This window comes from Pieris brassicae, chromosome 2 (genome assembly GCF_905147105.1).
Source record: "Pieris brassicae chromosome 2, ilPieBrab1.1, whole genome shotgun sequence".
Taxonomy (NCBI): Eukaryota; Metazoa; Arthropoda; class Insecta; order Lepidoptera; family Pieridae; genus Pieris; species Pieris brassicae.
In genome coordinates this window covers 9,987,232-10,011,964 of record NC_059666.1, presented here as the reverse complement: position 1 = coordinate 10,011,964, position 24,733 = coordinate 9,987,232, and the positions used below count along the sequence as shown (strand labels likewise).

The window sequence follows — 24,733 nt, the reverse complement described above, 5'->3', positions numbered from 1 at the left end:
AGATCAAGAAAAAAGAAGCGTTTCGCGTGTCATAATCAACATCATCAAAAGTATATATCGCAGAAAACTGCGTACTGGTAAAAACCATGTCTAAAGGACCAGTATGAGCGATTAAGATTCTCATTTACAAAGGATTTTGGTACGAAGCCCTCGAGTGCAGGTAATCTTCAATATTGCCGTTCGAACAACCCGCAGTCAAACACACTGAGAGCCTGATGAGATTGAGATTGCTATCTCGAGCGTTTAAAGACCATTCAACTTGAAGTAGCTTTATGTATTTAGAAAAATATTTATTTTAATTTAAGGAAAACGGAAGAGGTCGTAAAGCATATTTTCTTTTGATATTTGACCCCACTTAATCATTAATGTTATTGATGTAGTTCTGAAATTCTACACCGAAAAAGTAAAACTATCACTTCCGAATGTCAAAATCCATTTTTGACGTACGGAGGTTAGACTTAACTAATACTTTTAATTAGCTACTTATTGTATATTAATTATCATTAATCCTAAGATAAGTTTTCACTTTTTCAATATTATTATTTTTTTTAGATTTTAGTTTAGCATCATCCTTATAATTCTAGTTTTAAATGTAATTATATATTTTGTTATTGTTATTTGTTTATTATAATTTATTATTGTATGTCTTGTACAACTATGGGTGTCCATGGACTGCGATGACTTTTTAGGCATCCCGTAGACTCGTTTGCCCGTATAATATAATAAAAGAAGCAAGATCTTAAAAAGTATATGTGCAATATTTATTTATTTGAGATTGTTTAAGATTAAGAAATTTATACTTAAAATGTAGTGTCATATATAACTTATATTCCTTTAGTTTTAAACATATACCACGGTAGAACTGCAATCTATTCGCTCAGAACACACTCCCTATTGTAAGAAGTAGCGTTAGATCGATTGTCACAACCATATTTTGTTTTGTTATGAATAAAGCTTTTTTATACCATCGAAAATTTCTTAATTGTTGTATACATATTAATCTTATGTCCTATAGGGCTGGTGACCACTGGTGGTGGGCTAGTCTACTACAGACCTATTATATTGATAGGTACTAGTCCTATGATAGGCAATAAAGACAGGAAAAAAACTGTAGTCTAACTTATAGCCTAATGACATTTCTGGAGAGCAAAATAGTTTTTTTTAAAACTGACAGACCTATTTAGACTAAGCCCATGACAGATCAAGAAAATGTATCATTTTATTCATCACAATCTGAGGTTTTATTATACAATTAAAAAAAACACTCCTGTTTTAAGTACCTACATCAATCTCATTTCCTATTATCCTAAACTACTTTAAATCAAGTTATTAAAAGTATAATCTCTACATTCAACATTTATTAAGGTTGAAAAGTCACATTAAATTATCCCGTATTTTCATTATACTAAGGTCTTACCATTAATCCGATTATGAATAGAAATAATTCAACTCGAGATGGAATTTGGTGTAAATTTTGGATTTCTAAAACGGCAATTAACATACCTCACTGAAGAACTCGTCCATGTAGCCGCCCTCGACGGCGACGTTGACATCATCTGGCCCAACGTCATCGTCATCGCTTTGCGCCTGGAAAACATAATTATATTTTAAACCATATAAAAAAAATCAGTGACGCTATAACCTTTTTACATCTGGGCCTCAGGTGTCTGTATCTGTTTCATTATCATTGTCAATCTAATGGGCAAGTAGGTGATCAGCCTTCTGAACCTGGCACACGCCGTAGTCTTTTTGGATCTAAGGCCGGATTCCAAACATGTTTTCCTTCACTGTTCGAGTATATGTTAAATGTGCGCACATAGAAAAAAAAGTCCATTGGTGTACAGCCGGGGGTCGAACCTACAACCTCAGGTATGAGAGTCGCACGCTAAAGTCACTAGGCCAACACTACTCTGTGGTCTTTTAAGCCATATAGTTATATAAAATTAAAAACCTTGATTGTCGCCGAAAACAAGTACATAGACATTCTAAATTATTGTAATATTGCACAATTGAATTATTTTAGAAATATAAACGACCGAATTCTTGACCATTGAATTTCCATTTCAATGAAGTCGTTGATTAAGTTATCCCTATACTTATAACTAGGGTGGCCTCAATTTTTCTCATCGGTTGCAATGTGTAATGTTTCTTAAATAAAAAAATTGTAAAAAAAGATATATTGGACATGAAGTGTGTATCAATAAATAACCCATTCCAAAAATCTGTAGCATGGATTTACAATTCGCGAGAATTTTATTGTTTAAGGTACAATTGGCCATGAACATGCTACCACAGTCAAATACCTTAGAATCTTATTAAAGTTAAACGTGTTTATAAAAATATATTATTTGTAACAAAAAACTAGATATTGCTATCGATTCCAAATGGCATTTGAACATGACACTTGACGTTTAATTTATCGTAATCTACAGAAGACATTATAGGGAAATCATCTCTAGTCATTGTCTTACTGATTGCGTGTCTACATACATAAGTGGTTATACTGGACTCTTACAATTTTTTTAAAAGAATTTATTGTGGTACTAGGTTTCATTTCCGAAAAATAATTTTATAACTTTATATCATACTAGGGGATTACACAGCACACCTTTAGAAACTTGGTTATCAATTATATGCTCATAAGCTTGAAGAAATTAAAAAAGAAGAGAGAATTGGAAGAGGCCTCGGTACATATAAATATAATAAATTGTGTCGGTACACAATTTATTATATTTATATATTTTAAGTGTATGTATATTTTGCGAATGTTTCAAGGAATAAATGCTGCTTAACTATTATTATAATTACTTAAGCTTAAATTACAAAAATTGATTCCGTGAATAGTTCTCAAAATAAGTGAATAAAAACAAGCGCTTTAACAATAAAAGTAAAAGAACTGTATTGTTGCTATAGCATTCACTCTACGCTACATCGTACTATACTCTTTTTAGACCTTCATCTGAACCAGCACTTAAAACTACTAGACAATGCAACATTTTTATCAGTATAAACCAAAATCATTAACAATGACTAACGAATATATTTTTATCAGATTTCAAATTGTTGATTAATTAATGAGTTTTCCCTAACAAATATGTACTTCTATAGAGCCAAGCGGCTTTAGCGTGAGTTTCTCATCTCATCATAGGTCCCCGTGCACCAATTGCCTTTCTGTCTCTGTGCGCTTTGACCTCTCATAGTACAGTGAAAGAAAATATCTGAGGAACCGGGATGCTTTAGAACCAAATATGTATATTTTTAATAAAAGGATCACGCAACAAATACATAAATATGTTGCCCAGACCTAAAAGGTTGTAGCGCCACTGGTTTCAGCCGTATTATTTGGAGCGTAATTTATGCCTTAATAATAATAATATGAGTCGGAATAGTTACAAGTCGTGGTTTATTCCATGAACAAAAACGGCTATTCAACTCGCCAGATTTAAATCTACGAGCCGTTGCAATTATTACCAATTATTACTACGAGACTGTTATAGAACACGAGGATAAAATGGTTTAATTTGTGTAACACGTAGGAAATCAAATAATACGTTTATATGTATCTAAACACTGGTTTTAAATGCCTCCAGTTCTCATAGGTTTAGTAACACCGCTTTACTCGGACACGCTGGATACAATACTCGGTGTAACAATAATTGTTTAAGTATATAATGAAAACTTCTTTGAAACAGACTCAGAAATATATTGCTGTTCGGGGCTTACAACTTTTAAATCCAGATAATCTAGGTCACATTATTTATCGTACATCGCGCCTCAAATGCTTTAACAAGATTATGCCTAAGACATAATTAGGTACGTAATAAGTATGAGGTTATGATCGAAAACTAATTTTAAAAACTGATTATCGATAAGTTAATAAAAGTCTATTAATGATACGACATTGCGGTTAATTATAGCTTTAACATAAATTAGTTTTTAGTTCCCAACTATACCAATTATTGAAAAAAAGATTACATGTTTGATGGACGCTATTATTTAGAGGAAGTGAAAAAGCATATAATATTCCAAAGCATCATGAGCACAGCCCACAAACACACCCCTCAAGTACTACCCCTTTCGCATTATACGTATACGCGTACACCGGAATTAGCTGTAAATATTTAATCTATTTTTATTGATATTTCTATCCTAAGTTTCGCAAATCTTTGACCTTTTTGTACATATTATGTATTCTTTGGCTATATCTCTAGTATAATTGTTTTTGTTATATATAAAGTTAGCTGGAGTACGAAAGAAAGAAAGAAATATTTTGTATTAAAAAAAAACATTTCCGACCTTACACTTTGTATTATACTTTTTTTTTTCAACCTCTACAGAGCTTGTTGGTCGCGCTCTATTTTATTCAATACAAAAAGTCCTAACCAAAAACTAATGAATCGTAAACACAATTTGATGAAAATACCAATTCGTACGAAGCTTGACCGATATATCTTTCAAAAATGATAGCATGTTGAAGAAGTAAGCACATAGTTTAAAATGTTATTAGCATTAAACATAACGACTCCACTGAAACTAAAGACCATCCCAAATAATGTGTCGCATTCTGAATATTGTAACAAACAAAATTTCAACTTTAATATCGCTCGGCAATGGATCGCACTTAGTTGAGGTGGGTAGCCATTATTCAATTTATACGGGCAGTTCCGTCCCCACAAAGATCCTGTGATCCGGATATATAGCGATCACCATTCAATGTTCAAACATGTAAAAGCAAAGTTGTTTCGACCGAGATTCTATCACTCATACATATCAAGCATACCTTCTTCTTATTTAAAATTTCAGGGTTCACATATTATATTATTTTATTGATATACATATATATTTATTTCTTTTCTTATGTTTGTTATATGATAAGACCAAAGAACTGTTAGTGCGTACTTTTCAATCTTAGAGCTACAATATATGCTTATATATAAAGCTGCCCTATAAAGATTATTGCAGTCCCACTATTTCTATTAAAAAACTTGGTGGTAGAAGAGTAAACATTAAGCAAATTTTTATATTTTTATAAGTTATGCAATTTTTGGGCATGGAAACCTTTTGATAAACTTTTAATGACGGAGAAAATGGAAGGGTCGATCGACAAGCCAACCACCTACACGCAGGATTTACTTTAAAAAATATACATAATGTAATTGGCAAGTGATAAATCATATCAAAAAATCTTCCACTTTAATTTTAGCTTAAACCAAACCTATTAGTTATATATAAAATTGTTTGTCCGATACTAAATAAATGATTTTTCGGGTGAGCAATCCTTACCACTTAGGGATATAAAAATATATTTAGGTTTATTACCTACCGAAAATACAGAAAAACCTCATATACCGCTTAAGCCGTTTCAAAGGAGTTTTTGATCCATTAGCCATGAATTTCTTTTTAATACAAAACCACATATACGTTTTATTAAATTAACGTAAACTTCTAAACATAATTATATTATTTCTCTACATCGGTCAAACTACCACGCAGCACTTAAGCAAAATTCTTATACTCGATTTTTTACATGAATGGAGGCAAAGCTGCTCAGTTACTATGCATAACGCGCAGGCTTTGTCATAGAACTAGCAAGAAGTCCGTATGTAGGTCACGGCAAAGTTGTTGGCAGCGCCATAGGCATTATGATAAAACCATTACGCGATAAGACCACGGGATATTCCCATAATAGGCTTTTTTATTAATGTTCAGGTAACTGATTAACAACTAACTGGTAGTTAAATTTATAGTAAAACATCAATATCATATATAATAATTGATAAAAACATTTCATTTTTGTTTATTATTGATAGAGGAGAATTTACATACGATATGCTTACATAATTAAGGGTTTAAGTAAACTGACAAAAATATAACGAGAGCGTACCAATTCTTTCGGCTGACAACGAACTTGTGAGCCTTCTAGCAATGTGAGTGTCCAACCCAAGGGCTTAACATCGGATGAGTCTCCTGCCCGTTTGTTTGTTATAAAAAAAACTACAGGAATTTCTAAATGATTTGAAATATTTCACTATGACAAAAATTATATTTCGACTTGAATTAGAAAACTTACTCCTTAAGGAAACTAAGTAAACTTGGTAATTTGAACGTTAATTCTTCTATAAAGCAGTCGTGGTCGACACGATGACAAACAAATAGTTATTAAGAACATTCTAATAAAGACTTTGTATTTACTTACTGTTACCAATTATGCCCCAAAGCCACGTATTTGAAAGGCAAACAATCGCCCTAGTTTAATTATGTTCACGAGAGAACCTTTGTAAATAATTCATCAACTACAAGAACGAAATCAGGATACTGTAAAGGCCAGGGCTATTTCATATTACACCCTGTTACAAATTTAATAAACGAATTGCGAGCAGAATACAAAATGGCGTTCATATGCGTAAACTTCATGAACGTATGACTGGGCTCAAGTCTTACAATGCCCACTCGCTGTGTATAATTCTCGTTTTGTACCGGGTAAAATACAATACTTTTATTTACAATTTAATGTGTTTTATCGTATTTGGATTATTAAATACATTTTAAACTTATACACAATATACGCGTATTACAGTAGCAAGATTATCGGTGTTATATAGAATATGATGGCTTGAATTCAATTTTAGTTAATGCCATTTATAGTACAGCAATTGTTGTATGTACATAATAATTGCATGGTCGATGATTATATATTTTATATGTATAATGCAAGTAGACAATCTCGTGTCGGAAAAAACTCATTACTACAGAAATAAAGAGTCTATCGTCAAAACAAGCCGTACAAAAAATTAAAAAAAAAACATTGAAACAAACAAGAAAAATAGTCATATATATAATCAGGGTCATAGAAAACCCGGTTTACACCTTAACCTTATATAAAAAATTATAGTTGATTACCCTCGCACGCAATGCATTTAATACCATCATGTAAATACGTTATATGACGATAAAATTGCTGACGCAACCACTTCAATTCGCCCGATAGATGACGTAAACGTTCCAGTTCCAGTTTTCACCCAAATGAAAATGATAACAGATCGTATGAACTTGTAGCAATGCAATTAGAGAATTATAGAGGATAGAGCAGGTATTATAGAGGATAGTCAAAACAAGCCAACGATCGGTGAAAAATATTCGTGTTGTACGTATAAAATTGATGTATTTTCGCAGGAAGTCAACATCACTTATATTTTGAATTAATGTTTGTGTTATATATTAAGCTGTTATACGTGTATATAGCTTTTATTAACTCCAATACAATAGTTCCACTAATGAACTTAATACATTATGAGTCACATACGTGTGACAGTTAATGAATTAAACTTATCAGGTTAGTAAAGGGAAATCAGGATAAAAAATCACAATCCAATCACCTAATACTAACTAGCATATTATATCCTCCTTAGTAATAAATATTTACTGGGAAGGTTGCTACCGTTGCTACGAGGCACTTTAATTAAAATAATTTTGAATCGATTTAGTGCATAGAAATACCAACATTATAACAAGCATTTCCTTTCTATTACCGTAATAATTGAAACTTATTACTAAGAGGAAGTATGAGCACCCTAATATGATTACTAAGTTATTATTAGAACAATATAAGCTCAAACTCGCCTGCCAATATATCGTTCAGAAGGAATTAACTTTGTTGTGAACAGAATTTCACTCAATATTTGTAACGTTCTAGTGCAGACACATTTCATTGATATTTTTCTTGGTGGAAAAGTAGAAAGATTTTCCTCTACTACGTCAACTCATATACCACCACTTTTATTCTTTATATGCTTCTTCTTCTGGTATCCCCACTTAATTTAAGTATAAGTAAAGTGGGTATTATATTAATACCCACGGAATGGGAAACGAAAGAGAAGCAGACGGACAAGAAGATGGGAAGATTTTCATTCTTGAAACTTCTTGTCGTTTTGGACAAGCTGATCAAAAACAACCGTTAGCCGATAGTTAGATAGAAAGTAATAATTATAATTATACGCTTGCCTTCGTACACGAATGAGATGCACGAAACAAAGTATAGTTTGCGCCTCACAAGACCAAAGCCACGGTGGAAACGCGAAAAAATAAGCTTAACATACCCCACGCCTAAACATGTACTCGGTATTAATCAGCATGGATAAAAAAACGAAAGTATTGGGAGAGACTAGATCAAAAACTTACATTTAACGGCTATACAAACAACGTTTGTAATAAGACAATACAAACTGTCTAAAGCAGCCAAATTAGCTGGAGACTAAGTGCAGATATTATCTTATACCAGTATTTATCACGCTGCAATAGAGCCTATTATTATTTATGCTGCTGCCAGGGTACCAGTTGCGACCTTAAGTACGCAATAAACTGGGAACCAGTACCTAGAAGATTTCAAGACCTAGACAGTTTCATTGAACGCCTCCATACTACTCTCAGGAACACTGGCCCAGGATATTAGAGTACGAGAGGAAGCTACTATGTATGAAGGCAGTAGGGGTTTATCTCGATATTGAGATCGAATGGAGGTCATCATTTAAGGAGTTACTAAACCCTTCAAAACAAACAGGCCTACATTTTAACATAGTAACAATCTCGAACGGCCGGAGACCGACGAAATATTAAAAGATGTCGTTAAAAACGAAAATCATCCTGTGACTCACGCTCGCGAAAGAAGTGAAACGTGAAAGAAGTTAGACAGGAGTATCGGAGTGGGAGAAACGGTAAAAATAATCTCATATCGCCGAAACAACGAAATTCTTTATAAGACATGTCATAGACGGCTGCAAAAGAGCTGCCTTGCCCACAAATGATGCAGATCATAACGGGATATGAGTTTGCGTTTGCTGAATACCTGCAAAGATTTAACTTGAAATCAGTTTCGACATGTACGTGTGACCTACAAACCAGTCAGACAGTAATGCATCTATTGGACAACATGGATTGCAACTATTGCACATTATAGAATGTCCAATAGTTGGGAGACCATATGCGACCTGGAGCAACAAATCGATTTAAAGGTAACTGGCAGAAAGCCGTAACATTATGAAGCCTCAACCTCGCATCTGGAAGATTTCTGCAATAGAATTGTACGTCACTTGCGTAACAAATACATAGGGGTGGGACTCGCGAGAATGCGGGACCTCACTCGCCTGAATATTAAAAATATTACTGAAAAATTGGCTACGCCAGTCTGCTCCCAGTTTTCTTAAGAAAATATGTAAATAATATACAGCGTCCCGCGTCAGATAGAATAAAATTAACTCTATATATATCTATGATAAGTTAAGTAAGCTATAGGTATTATACAGAAGAAAAAAAATTCGTTGCATACAGAAATTTCTATTCCATTCCTACTGTTTGGAGTATAGGACTGAAGCTTGAGGCAGATATTGATTCTTTAAAAGGCCTCAAAATCTGACACAGGTGTGACTCCTCATTTAGTTACGTTTAAGCTCTTATATACATAATAAACGTACTGTAAGCCGCATATCACTTAAAAACATTAGTTATCTAATTGAGGCTTATGGGTATGAATAGTTATAAGTATAAACAGTGGAAAACCTGAGGGTATACAGGTAATAATAGGAAAATCCGAAAATAAACCTAACAAATACATTTGGTTATTACATAATAGACGTGTGGATGTTGTTGTGAATTTATACGCAAGACACGTATTTCAATCGAACAAGTTTCGCCGTTTCAAGTGGTATTGACTGTTAAGGAAACTGAAATAGCAAACGATAAATGGGTTCCCAAATTTGCTTAGTTGTCGATAGTTTCTATAACAATTAATTATATAGTATAGCTAAGTATTGCTTAAGGTTTAATACCTTCGTAGGTATTTTATATAAATAAAATAAGTTTTAGATTATATGCGTTAAGATCAGGGAAATATATCTCCAAACCATAACAATTAGATTGAATATGTAACCTTGTGTTCAAATATCATAATTTTACATTTTGCTGCAGCAGGTGACGCCCATAGCAAAATACATCCTGAGTTCGGAGGCGATTTGCGGAATATTCAGTGATAGAAACATATGACTGCCGCAATGCAATGGACACAGGACTTAAACGACACGAAATTACAACAAATTAATGTTATTTTTTTATAACTAGACGATATCTTAATATATCTATGACTTTTATTCTTCCATAATTTTTCTTAAAGTGTTAAAGAAGATTTTAGTTTGTCAAACGCACATAAACGTATTTCACATCAGTGCTACACACAAACACAACAACAATAATAATACACGTACAAACCAGGGATGGGTATGATACAGGCAAACGGATTAAGCGTTTAAACCCATACGTTTCAATTTAACGAGAAGATTTCACGGAATACGAAAGCGAAATTGTAAAACAGACAATGCCACACAAGCGGAACATATAGCATACTTATACTTGCGTCTGAAAAAAAGAAAAGAAGAGATGTTTTGTTGCTGAACCAATTTTATAACTGTTAAATCAATTTATAACTATTAACACTTGATCATATTCTTTTGTAAGATGATCCTTATGTCTATTCGACAAAGTAAGAGAGTTCGATAGTAAGATAAGTGTCTTGAGCTTAATAAAAACGGATAAGGGAATCAAAAGAACAAGATAAAACATTCTTAAACGATAAGTACATATATTATTGGTTATAGTGGTTACCTGGAAGAGATAGTATGAAAGCGATAAGGCTCTTTTCATTTAATTATGTCAATTGCATTCTGTATACAACGGAGTGTTCACACTCATACCTAACACTTTTTTTTGATATTTTTTTTATTATTCTAAATACCTTGAAGTGTATTGGGAGAAACTTAAACTTATAAATTGGCTGATGTAATCTGTAACCAACATGTAAAGTTAATTTCCCCTTAGCTTGAAATCCCTTACTACACAGCTTTACCAAAATATAACTCTTTTATCGAGACGAGTACGAGAGAGTGCGAGCCAATGCTGTACATTTGTGCTAACACAGGCATTTGCGCTGTGACTGAAAATCGTTTGAATTTACCCGAGAGTATTACAAACAGTCAACATTAATCTCTCAACATTATTGCTTTATTAGCAATTTAAGCCTTAATATGAAGGTTTCTTCAGCCATGCTCTTAAAATAAAATCAATAAAATTTACAAACTACAAAATTTTTGTCTAGTTTAGTGTTTCACAGCACCATTGTCGAATTCACAAACGGCTCTGTTACGAATTTACTTCTTTACAAATAGAGGATACGAACAAAACAATGCTCGATAGCGGTACCAAGACAATAATGGTATTAAACGGATGTAGGTCAGTTAAAGCGCGATTTTAAAATCTCGCTACATAATTACGAAGTCACGACTCGTGGGAAGGCACTCGACGGCTTTTAACCTGCTCCATTTAATTATTTACTTATAAAATTCAGGTATTAATAAAATTAAAATTCATGAATGTTATGACCTTGAATCCCTTTGCTACTTGCTATGATTATATTTTATCTACTGGACTTTTATTTATGAAATTTAGCTTTATCTTATAACTAGCTTCCCCCGCGAACTTCTCCGCCTCCTTTCTCCTTCATGTGATTATACTTGGCCTACCTTTTTAGTACATACCAACATGTAACATTTTGCTATGCTACCCTAGAGAATGTTCGGTTTTCCGAAAATAAAACTTTTCCGGTTTTTCCGTGACTTTTTCTCTATGTAAACCTTAGAGTTCAAGTAATAAGATTTAAATTAAAAAATCAAACATAGGGGTTGATCGTAGTGTTGAAATTTAAGGGTTACAACCCTTAAATTTCAATGTATGTATGCTGTATTATAAAAAAGTAATAACAATTTTTTTTTTGTCTAAATAGATAAAATAGATAGTTTTGTCTTTTGTTAACATAGCTTTTACACGTTAAAAGAAAACACTTTTTTACCGGATTGAAGCTATGTAAAATCATTTTATTATAATAATACATAGCTTCAATCCGGTAAAAAAGTGTTTTCTTTAAAAGATAAAACAGATGCAGTCCGATTCACAGACCTAACCGATATGCACACAATTTCGCGAAAATTTGTCGAGCCATTTCGAAGAAGTTTAATTACAAACACCGTGACCCGAGAATAATATATATATTCATAATAGATTGTAAATATTCAGTCTACAGATACTTTAAGTATGGGCGTGTATATGTAATGTAATAGACATTAAGTCGTCCTTGAATAATTGAGGGTTAAATTGTGCAACCAACACGTGTAATTCTAAAATTAAACCAAAATTACACTTACTCAAAGATGTCAATGAAAATTTGAAAATATAATAATATCCACAATACGACACCGGTCATATTTTTAACTATGAATATGCTATCTCGTTAGCATAAGTAACTTGAGTTTGTTCATTAAAACATTCCGCTCTTTTGAAGCACATTTTCCACGTATATCGGATTTATATACTGAGGTGCCCATACGGATATCACTCGTACACTTTATTGATATTTGCAAGATACAAAAATGAATATTATAATAGATATGCCAAAACATATCCAGTTAGCAAACTTGAAATTTGATGAATCATAGGCCTCTTAATATGTCATCTACAACGCTTGCCCATTACAAAAAATTCCAACCGTTAACTCATTCCTTCACTACATCAGTCATATAACTATTTTAACCCAGTTTTAACTAAAACACTTCTTAGCCACAACAACATACATTATTTAAATTAACCATCACGTACCGTAAAAAGCCTGCAAGAGAATCAGTAGTTATTTGGATTAGTATGCATAAATAATGTTTGACGGATAGTTTTTTCTGAATACCCTCTTATTTAGACAGAAAAAAAGGTAGATAAAATTAATAATTTAATCGATAACCGTGTATGTTTGCGTGTTGTTCTCACGATAATGCATGCTGCTATTTCACCACGCCTTACTGATAAAGGTGAAACAATTGGTTTTCATATTTATTAATTTTTATTTAAAAACAATAATTAACAGTTTTAATATGTGATAATACATGATGTAATGTCAGTGACATTTGATTAAAAAATACTTTTTAGAGAGAGTTTATTGCCAGTTCTTTTCGTCCGTTCTACACCATTTATTTTAGAACTGGCAGTAGATGTAAATTTAAAAGCATACTTTTTTCGACGTTCATAGGTATATTAAGTTAATTACATGAATAAATTTTGATTATAATTGTAACAAGGTATGACTGTTTAGTGCATTACATGCCCCAATAGGCTCGTTCGTCAACATGATTTATCCGGCAGTTAAACTAATTTAGTACAATTGACAGATGCGGACATAATATTAATCTATTGTTAAAAAACCATTATTATCGTATAACGCCTTCAACAATGGTTTAATTGTGATACGATAACAAACGTAACAACTTTCTCGAGTTCTATTTTCTACGAAATTCTGATTAAATAAAGACAACTAGAATTTATCTCATGTGTCGGATTACGTAATACATTACACGGCGAAATCCCAGCGCTAAGATAAAACGTTATCTTTTCCTAATAAATCGAAATTTTTACGAGTTGTAGACTTTTCTATAGATCGAGTACATTATTTATTTATATAAATGATCATTTATTTTACTGAGTAACGCTTTTTGTATTTATACAGGGGCCAAACGGACAGGAGGCTCACCTGATGTTAAGTGATACCGCCGCCCATGGACACTCCCAATGCGAAAGGCGTCGCGAGTACGTTGCCGGCCTTTTAAAAATTGGTACGCTCTTTTCTTGGAGGACCCTAAGTCAATTGGTTCGAAAATACTTCAGTGTGGAGCTATATAACAATTTAAAATTCATATTCGTTTATTCTATATTATACCACATAGTAACTAAAATAAGTACGTGTATTGTGCAAATGGTAGACTACGTGTGCGTTTCTGTGTGTGGGTGTGTGCGACTTTCTGCAATAAAGCTACTTTGGAGCAGTTATTGTAGATTGTTTGTAGACTATAAACAATCTGTTGTCTATAAAGCAATGTCAATACAGTAATCTAACAATAGGTAAGGTTTTAGTCTGAATTTGAAATAATATTTTTTATTATTATAATTAATTTCACCAAGATGTCATATGCATGGTGTTGAAGCTATTTAAAACATTAGGAAAATACTTGTGGCATAAAAAGTGTAAATAGTGGCGTAGAGTTTATTGCCTTTCCCTATCTAGCCATGCCTTAAAATTGAAAACAGGCAGCAAAATTAAATTTAGGAGCATATCATCTTTTAATAGACGTTCATAAGGGTATACTAATCCTATATAAATTATATTTTTATTTGATTCAACTGCATTGTCAAGCGTTAGTAGTATTACACGGTACTATAACCTTGTGATATATCACTATTGATTTATTCAACACGCTCTGTATTCATTTTTTATGTAACCCAGATTAACTGTAAATAGCTTACTGAGGTTAAACGGAACAGCGTCCCAAAGGATCATTATTTATTAGATCCAGAACGCCTTAAATATTTTGATACGCATTACTGGTGTACAAGAAAACACAGAATAACGTTCCTTCTGGTTGTAGTTGGATAAAAATATATACATATAAGAAATTCATTTCGATACTAAGTTCCTATAGAACGTAATATATATATTATAGGTTGTTATATCGTATTTTATATCAAACCTCTTGAAAAAAGCAGTGGCTCTAGAACCCCTGGTCTTGGCCTCAGAATATCTTGATTATTTTTTTCTAATAGGCAAGTAGTCATGCTTCGGTGCCTATTACCACACCTCTTGCAAGCAAACATTTCTTTCAATTGGACTACAACAGATTTGACCATGATTGCTGAAAAGTGCGCGAAAATTCACTCGAAAAACTCGCTTAAAAACTTTCTTGCGCGTATGTAAACTGCAAGGCGTATGTGGAAAAGGTCCAAAATCAGTTGACATCAAACTCAACGACTTTTTTGCATTTTAGGCATACATGAGTAAAAACCAATGGCACTCAAACGGTTCAATCAAAAAAAATTCTTAAATTTTTTATACTTAAATAAAACTGTACATTGTACAGTCTTAATTATGTTAAATATACAGTGTACATTTATAAAATGATGACGGTAAGTGTTTAAATAAAATGAACTGAATACCGGGAGTATTCTATCAGAGAAACAAGTACATTACTTGAACGAAAAGTGGTTGCCATACCACGTTAACGTCAGTGACCTATTTTGCGAAGTTCTCTGCGATATGATGCTTAATTTAATCGATACTTTAATTCAGCTATTTAAACGTATTAACGTACGTAGTGGTACCATTGCTACCACGTTCATTCGTGATTAAAATTTAATACCATAAATATGACGTACGCATTTCTATCATATGTATAAGCCACTGTGGTCGGTGCTTTTGTTTGATTTAATAGAAGATAACTAACGTTAAAATATTGACACAGATATAATAATAACCCTATACGTTATGGGTCTTGGATAGATTGCATCCGGTTCTATGATCGTTTTTGTTTCATAGACAAGTAGGTTCGGACATGCATTCTTTCACCGTACGAGTATTACATGCGCTAATAGACAGAAAGTCCATTTGTACACAATAGGGGATAAACCTACGTCCATCGGGGATGAGAATCGCATGCTAAGCGAACACTGCTCAATAAATAGGCTAAAATAAGTGTTATAGGCTAGGCTAGAGACTATATACAAAATGCTACAAATAACTTAGCAAGAGACGTGCGTGGAAACAGCTAACATTGAGGGTAAAGATAGACTGCGGTAGGGATTACATAACAGACGGTTTGGTAATCGTTAACGAACATTTAGTTCCTCCACGAAATATCTTACTTAATTTTTCTTTAGTGAACCTTTTGATTCTCTCTCTGTTTAAATAAGTAGCAGAAACAGCAAGGACGTGAAAAAACACGAATGTATACGTTTTAATTAGGGTTGCATGGATACGCTTTTTTGCCGATACGATACCGATGCCAATACTCTTATAGAAATATCGCCGATACCGATACCAACGCTTATTGAATTAAAATTAAATTAAGGTTTTATATCATGTTTGGTTAAAGGTTTTAATTTTAATTATAAAATATAAACAGTCACAAACTTTGGATAAGATTAATGGATTACTTATTAAAATAAAGCAATAATTAAATTAAAATAAAATAAATAACTGTTAATATTTAAATTTGCATTGATAAGATTTTTGTAATTCTGTATTTTATTTAATTTGGTATCGAAAAAATACTACGCGCGATAGCAGTTAAAAGCCAACTAAAGTTTCTAGCGAAATGGAATACGCGGAGACAAAGCGGGCATAGATAGCACGTTCCTCGTTTACAACGCCTAGATCAAACAAGTTACATTACTTTTTTTAAACGCGAATTTTGAAAAGTATCGTTGCATCGGAAATTAAAATATCGCCGATACCGAATATCGCCAAATCCAAAGTATCGACAATATATTGGTATCGGATGCATCTCTAGTTATTATTGAGATAAACTGCACCGTGAAAAAGAAACGCGGAAAATCTCGTAGAACAGTTACCACTAAATTTAAGTCTAAAAATACGCCACTATGTCACAATTTCTGCGTCTACAATTCGGGGATAGAAATTTCGTAGGGGCTGTCTGTGTTCAACAAATTACATATTTAAGACAGATTGACCTGAAACACAGCAATGAGCAAGGCTGTAGCTTATTCAATATTACTCGGATTATTTCAATGGCGTCTTTATTGTAAGCTATTAAGGTGTATTTTACTGTGTGTATTTGTTGTGTTAGTCACGCTTTAAGCGTTCGTAACCCCCCATCGTCTAAATAAACAACATGCTTGCTGCGCTATTTTAGCTAATTAGGTTATTGTAATGATATCTTAGTAGAGTTGAGTCTTAGTGCTAAATATAACTTAGAGATCTCTGAACCTTACTTAGCATAGATTCATTTAATTTATATTATACAGGAGAAAGCTCTTGGGTGAATCCTAGGGTTGGTACACTAGGAGACGATATGACTATCTCTTTCTTATCTCGATCCATCGTTTTGAGGGTATCAATTAAGTCGTTGAGTTTCACGTAGAATGCGAGAGCGACCCTGGAGCCTCTCTAACGCATATGTATGAACTACTTGAGAAGTTTTAGTTGGTATCACCCAGTATTTTAATAGCTGGTGAGGATCGAGTCCCACAGTGTAAATGCATTTCCACGTAGTTAATACATTTAAGAATTGTTAACCTCACCCTTCAGGTTTGTAGATCATAAACAGGTGTACAGGGTTTGAATGCATGAGCTCAGGTTGAGAATCACATATGTAAGAAAACAATTTTTTAACCGGATTATAGCTATTTGTATTATTATAAACTTAATTTTAAATTTTCCGACGTTTCGCATGCTTTACAGCGTGCGTGGTCACGGTGAGGTAGGTAAGTTTATAATAATAGAAATAGCTATAATCCGGTTAAAAAATTGTTTTCTTTCAATGTGTAAAAGCTATGTTAACCAAAGACATACTATCACATATGTATATAATTCTGCTTTATGTTTATAACGTAAAGCTCTGTAACCATGTTAAACAAACTACTTTAACTTAACAAAATAAGCTATTTATTTAAAAATTGTCAAGTGCAAATTGAACGTGTAAGGTAAGCATAGGATTATCTTATAGTGCTTCGTAATACACTTATGTAGGAACCATATGGAATTCAGGTTCACATTCTTTTAATTTCAAAAAATGAAGATTTTTATCGGACGGTTCCTGTATGGTCTGTAATTTACCTAGATTTTGATCGATATTTGAGACTAGGTAAGGTAGGGTGGACTCAATTTCCGCACTTAGACGCGTAGTCGGTCCGTTGTGCGTAATATTTGAGACTAAAGAAAAGACACAATTATTAAAATCTATTTTGTACTGTACCGTACATCAACTTGTACAAACAACTTGAATTACAAAAACAAAATACAATCTGTAAATGTAAAAAATATGCGTAAAAACTAGTATGATATAACAAGACTGACAAGCTTTGGTAAATATCGCAATTTCCCATGAACATTCGCAAACTAAACTACCTGTAAAGATTAAAACGACTATTAATAAAGCTGGACATCTAAATCGTTTGAAAAATCAACAAATTTTTATTCCTTTTGTGCAGATTGTGTACTAATTGGTACTGGGGCAACAGGGCGAAATTGCGGAGTTTAACCTTTTGTTCTTGAAGTTATACCATTCGCTTTTCAAACTACGCTTCAGGCAAAGAATGGTAATTCTACTTCTATTCTTGCAGACTTACATAATCGCTTGAAACGATTCTCATAAATCATTCTTATCATATAAACTTTTTCTGACATTAACACGCTTGTACTTGAAGCCTTATTTAAAGTTATTCATTCAAGTTACACGTAGCTTTTAACACATGAAAAGTCAAATTTCTTTGCCATTCCAGATATGGTTACAGTGCACATATGTGTTGATTTATATTAAACTATTAAGACCCAATGAACTTCATATCACCCTCCATGTATTTGTATCATAACTTAATAGATTTTTTTAAATAATCAAACCTCATAACAGTCATAAAATATTTCCCTAACGGTTTTTATTGGAAAAATTCAACGGTCGTTATTAGTATTTTTCTTTACTTATTATTTGTTTTCCGTTAAAAGCTTCCCTGAACTTCCACAAATATTTCCAGATTATAATTAGACAAATCCGACTAGCAATTCTCGACTTTCAGCAATACAACCAAACCGCAATTCATTTTTACATATATATAGATATCTCTATATTTATATTTTTTTATATTTTTGTATCGACTTAACAGCATTTAATTATTCAATAGTGTAGTTATCTAATATATAATTACGTTCATATAATGAAACATAAGATTATTCTGCAACAAAATGAAAACCAAAACCACATTCCTGTTGGTTTACAAACGTACTATGGTACTGAGCTACAATAATGTTACTCGTTGCTTTAAAAACCCTAAATCAATGAATACAATAATCAAGACCGCAGTTTCATACGTATGTAATTTCAAAACTGTATTAAACACACGAACGTCAAGTTATGTATTACACTGCATTGCCAAAGTTGATTGGGAACCGAGTTTATTTCCGATGCGACTAACACCATATGCTGCCCTGGTTTCTAGTTATTATTCACTTATTGCATTGACTTTTAGCATCGAAAACGTCTAAGCATATACATTGAGGGCATACTTTTAGCCTATCCATTACGTCTTTAACAAAGGCAACTGTCTTTGAGTCATATGACTACGGTATAACATAATAAGTAACTATTTTGCCTTCGATAATTAAATGGTAAAACAGATCGTTAAGCAAGATCAGTAACGTCTTTATTTTAGATTTAGACTCAACTCTAAGCACGAACTATGACTCAAGAAAAATCCGTTATGTTTTGAACAGAGGAGAACAGAGTCAACCTGAGCACCAAATTTTAACTTTGAATATCCCACCTACTAATATACTCATATATAGAACACCAATTTTATACAAATTTTCTCAAACTCATTAGAAAGAAGTACTCGTCAAATTTATAAATTCACTTTTTTGTTTGCAAGTGAAAAACTCTCTGAATTGAACGTCATCGTACAGAAATATACATTAAGAAATATTATTTGGATTATCGCCATATTAAAGTCAAACTTCTATACATATACATATATGCACACTTATTTTCTTTACGTATAGAAATTATATTGTATTCTTAGTACGATAACCAAAGCGCATATTTAGTAACAAGTTCTGAGCACAAAGGAATACAGGACACGTAGAAAATAGGATGGACGTTTCTCGAGACCATTTTGAAATTCCACGATACTTTTATAGTCTTCTATGTGACAGTGAAGATATTACATAAACTCATTTGCAAAAAATCGGGCACCTAAGAAAATTTCCTTAGGAGTTTAGCAATTTTTAAATTCGCATCTATATAAAACTTGTATTTTAACATATTATAAAATGATGTCACTCGGCCTCGACTCTCGGTATAAACGCGAGAAACTAAAAAGTTACCGAATGGATTTTGGCAGTTTTCTTTAATAGACAATGTGATTCTCTAGGAAGTTTATTTAGTTTACGATGCCTTTATGGCTTTGACTGAAATATGACAATTATTGTTGAAGAGGTCGCAAAAAATCCAACTAGATTGCCAAAATACAAAAAATCTACACAGGCCAAGCTGGGCAGCAAGATATCTGTAAAATCAACCAAGATTTATTTATTGTATAGTACTGTTTAACAGTTATATATATATATTACCTTTATATTTTGACTCTACATTCGTAAACCGTCACGGTTTGACAACGAGTTATGTGTAAGAATGTGATAAACGTGTTTAATCCAATACAATGTTCCTTCAAAAGTCTAATTCAAAATTCTTTTAGTATTTACCTACATGTAGCCGTGGCTAGTAGTTAAAATAGAAAATCTTAAGGTCAATTATGAGTTAAGAAAGGCAGGACACCGGCCATGGAGACACATGTAACTACGAAGGACTCGCAAGAGCATTTGCGATCGCAAAACGATAATTTTATGTAGTATAAGGGAGACGTGTTTAAAAGCTACTAGTTGATGGATTTAAGATTATAAAAGAAGTACGATGACAATGTATTCTATTCAAAACGCTTTCCTAACGCTTCATGTACATAATAGAGCACTTCAAAATAACGCAGAAATTCAATTTAAAAGTTTCTCAACGCTTGGAACGCTGCAACAACATTGATAACTATAATTATGACAATATTACAGAGCTTGAATGCAAATTAAAACGCATTTTGTTTGTATATAATTAGAAATAAGTCATTAGTAACGACCGGTTACTATCTCATATTTGCTCAAGCGTCAAAGAAGACGAACAATTTTAACGGACCAATTTATTTTAAAAAATCACGTTGTTTTTAAAAAGAACAGTAAAATTATCACGGAATGACCGTTTTGACATTCGATTTTCGCATCTGACAAAGCCGTCTCTTGGTCTCTAGCTTATTTTGTGTATGTACATTTACATACACAAAATAATATATTTTGGTAGTTATACTTCTTTTAGAGAGTTAAGGGGAAAATGATGAAAGTAAATTTATTCGATGCGCTTGCTCACCAAACAGTCACAAAAAACCGACACCCTGAAGTTAGCATAGTCAATATTAAAAAAAAAGTAAATTTCTTCAATTATGTAGAAATATTTTTTTTGTGATATTGAAATGAACTTTATTTAACTAGATAATGCGTTATAATTAAACTTTCAATGGATTTCTTATTTCTTTTTTCTATTGTTAGTGTCGTTTTTTCTACAAACGTAGAATACAATTTTTGATCTTGTTATGCCAAAGAAGTACAACTTCCAACGCGTGTAAATAAGTACACATACCTGTTTTTTTTCTATTATTTTTGTCGTATATAGCCTCTCTATTTAACCTTAAAAACTTAGATATATTATTAAGGTGGCGACGGCATTATTAGTATTAATTTCATTAGATTGAAAAACATAGTTTTGTTTAGAAGTACTTGAGCATTTACCGTTAAACAAGTATCTCAAATATCGATAATTTTTTATTTTTATATAATTAACAGACAATCTGTAAATAAAAAACAACTAAATATCAATTCAAATATATGTAAAATCAACAGAAAAAATAAAAGCAATAAACATTATTTCCCAAATTGGAGGAACTCCGATCCAGGAAAACAAGGTCAATTATACAATTTCAAAAGAAAAGCACGATAGAATTTTAGATGCAATCAGATTAAGTTCAAGGAAGAAAGTTGTTTAGATAAAACAATCGCGAATTTTTCATACCTACTTTGTAAACTTTAACGTTTCCCAAGGAATATTTAAATTTCTTACAACTTTGTAATTTGGATTCACGCTTTCTGTTTTTATTGAGGTTATTTCTCTTGTTAGCCCAAATATTATATGAAAAACATTTTAATTTATTAAGTTTCTTTATGGGTACATTAGAAAATTTCAAATATTAACATTATGAATAATTTTATTATGCATTAATAAATTTAAGTTATATTCGACAACATACGATATACCTTAGCGAGTAAGTGAGTTAACGCTTTACGAATACTTAGCGTAGTAATAGATATTAGTCTACCCACTTGTAAAGCGCAGGACTTCTAGGTTAGTTTTCCGCCAAAACAATCATTGCATTGGGTTGTACTCACAAAAGCACAGATAACAGAGCTTATAAAACTGTAAACATTGAAATCAGAAATGATCAGAATAATCGAAACCCATCTTTGATAACAAACGAGTTCTAAATTAAAAGCTTATTATGATAATATCGGATAAAACAGAATTATTTAACATAACTTTACATTCATTAAATTTAATAAGAAAATTACATAACTTAGAATTTATCGTGACTCATGGTTTATCTATATTTGTTTCAGTTAACTTTGTTTTTATTTATATTTAAGTTATTATATATTATATGTAGTTTCGCGCACCTTGCGCTGTGCCAAATGGCGAGAAGACTTCGCTTAAAAATTATCTGAAATAAACGTCAAACGCAAACATGTACATTATGAGCGATCGGAATCAATTACAACTGTATTTTTTAATTTCCCCGTTCAAGGCCCTGTTCGGAGTGACGCGAGGATGACGGATGTTTATGAGTCAACCTGACGAAGGTCGAGCGCCGGATGCTGGCACAGCCGATAGCCCTTATCAAACCACACGATACTAATCACTATAAGTTACAAACTCTGAGGAAAATGTCGATTTGATATTTCGGGTTTAATCTTTAACACGAACCTTTTTAAGGTTTGTCACACAGTTAACTTAACTACATATAATTAAATATATGTCATGTTCTATTTGTTTAATATTTATAAATTATGTGGCGTAAAGTAGTTTTCTTTGTGAACAACAAGAAAGAAAACCTCCGCCGGGTCTCCTTAAATATTTTTGTAAGTACTTAATACAAACTTTTGAATAAACTAAAAAAACTATTAAAAAGTAGTAGAAGTTTGTTTTATCAGAATTTAGTTAAGCTTAAGCTTAACTTAAGCTTAGTTATTTTCTAAGTCGTAAATTCTTTCACGGACTGATAGCGAGATTCGAAGGTGAGGAAACGAAACTTAATGCGAACTATGATTACCGTATGTCAACAAAATCCAATACATTTGTGACGTCTCTTTTCGGAATCATACCGTAAGCAATTCAATCTACAAAATATTTCAACGCTTCGTAGCAGATACTGTTATTTTGATATAAAACTAACCATTTAAGCGTTTAAAAAAAAAATGAAACAACATATTTCAGGCTTAACGAAATTAAATCTAACGAAAGCGAATGGACCAGAACGACGGGGCTGTATTCTTTCCGATTAAATGTACATATACTTGAACATCTCACTTAAAGCATTTGTACCATATCAAATATAACATATTATATTTACTATGTTTTAAAATACAGACTGCACGCTTCGAAATCGTTCCAATTTATTTTGTTTTATTGTGTTCGCAGATCGCGAGTTCCGAGATAAAAATTGTAAAGAGGTCAAGTACTAAATTTCCTTTATGTTAAAACGCTGGCAGCATTTTACAAGCTTGGATAGCCAATTACTCCTATCTGAGTGTCGCTAACCCCTACTAAGGCTTTTACGCAAGATAATGTGGCGGCGTCCATGCGTCAGGATGTCTCTCTCTAAAATATGGCGAGGAGGCCGATGGCTGGCCATTCGTCATACTCGTGAACGGGTGCTACTTGTGGTGACTGGTCGTACTTGAATTAGTGTATGCGGCGATGTTAGTTATTTGTGTGTTAAGTGTTGTTACCACGGGAACGTAAGTGCGTTCTCCTATTTTACCATGCCCCTGCTGATAGAGGACTTATTATATAGAGGATTAATTATTAACTACTTGGGAAGTCATGTCGAACATCGTGTAATGGTTGCAGCTCCTTACAAACATTGTGTGAAACAAAAAACTTGGCGATTAAAGAGTGGCACAGAGTTTATTGCCAGTTCTTCTCTGCCGTTCTATGCCCTTGTAGAAGACCTGGCTGTATTTTAAAACTGGCAGCAAATGTAAAATTAGAAGCATTTATTGTGTATCTCTTTTTTGACGTTCATAAGTGTACATTGTGTTACCTATATGAATAAAAGATTTTGACTTTGACATTTGATATAAGGCATTAACACCTCTTTCATAGATGAGATGATGGTTGAGAAAATTCTAAAATTCAGTTTCTCTTTCTGGAATGTGATCCTGGTGCTGAGCCTACAGTAAACAGTATTTATCCGGACCTGAATATATTCGGAAGTGGGCTGATCGGTTTTAAATAAAACATTGTTAAGTGCCTATCTTGAACCTAATCTGTTTGCTGGATTTTTTTTCTGCTTAACAAAACTTTCTGGTATTTTTATTTTATCTTGTATCATTCAAATTATTTATTGGCATTTTTAATTAATGTTTGTGTACACCTAAATTGTCATACATTTTAGATAAAAGAGTTTGCAACATATACTGTAGATTTATTACAATATATTTAATAAGTTAATAAGAAAAAAATGTTATAGATTAATGATGGCTACAAAAAAATAACTCAAAATACCTCATATATAATCAATACTTTTCTATTTATAATTTATAAAACAACATTGTATTTATACAATAACAAGTTTGGTTTTTCATAACAATACCCTAAATTTTTCAGATAATGACAGTACAATAATCTTAACTTTTTACTTGTATTTTTTGTTGTTTTTAATTAAATGGGTGGCATAGAGTTCCTTGCCAGCTTCTCTCACCTGCTCTAGACTTGATTTG

The 24,733-nt window shown here is 32.4% G+C and overlaps 1 protein-coding gene across 5 annotated transcripts in view; it reads right to left on the bottom strand.

Annotated features, from left to right (window-relative positions):
• The window catches only part of LOC123717259 (syntaxin-1A), a 57,230-nt gene that overhangs the window by 31,105 nt on the left and 1,392 nt on the right, over window positions 1-24,733 (bottom strand). For all 5 annotated transcript variants that reach the window (XM_045673183.1, XM_045673176.1, XM_045673160.1 and 2 more), the window contains exon 2: window positions 1,504-1,587. In XM_045673183.1, coding sequence (XP_045529139.1) covers window positions 1,504-1,587 — 84 coding nt within the window. The remainder of the gene's footprint in view (window positions 1-1,503; window positions 1,588-24,733) is intronic.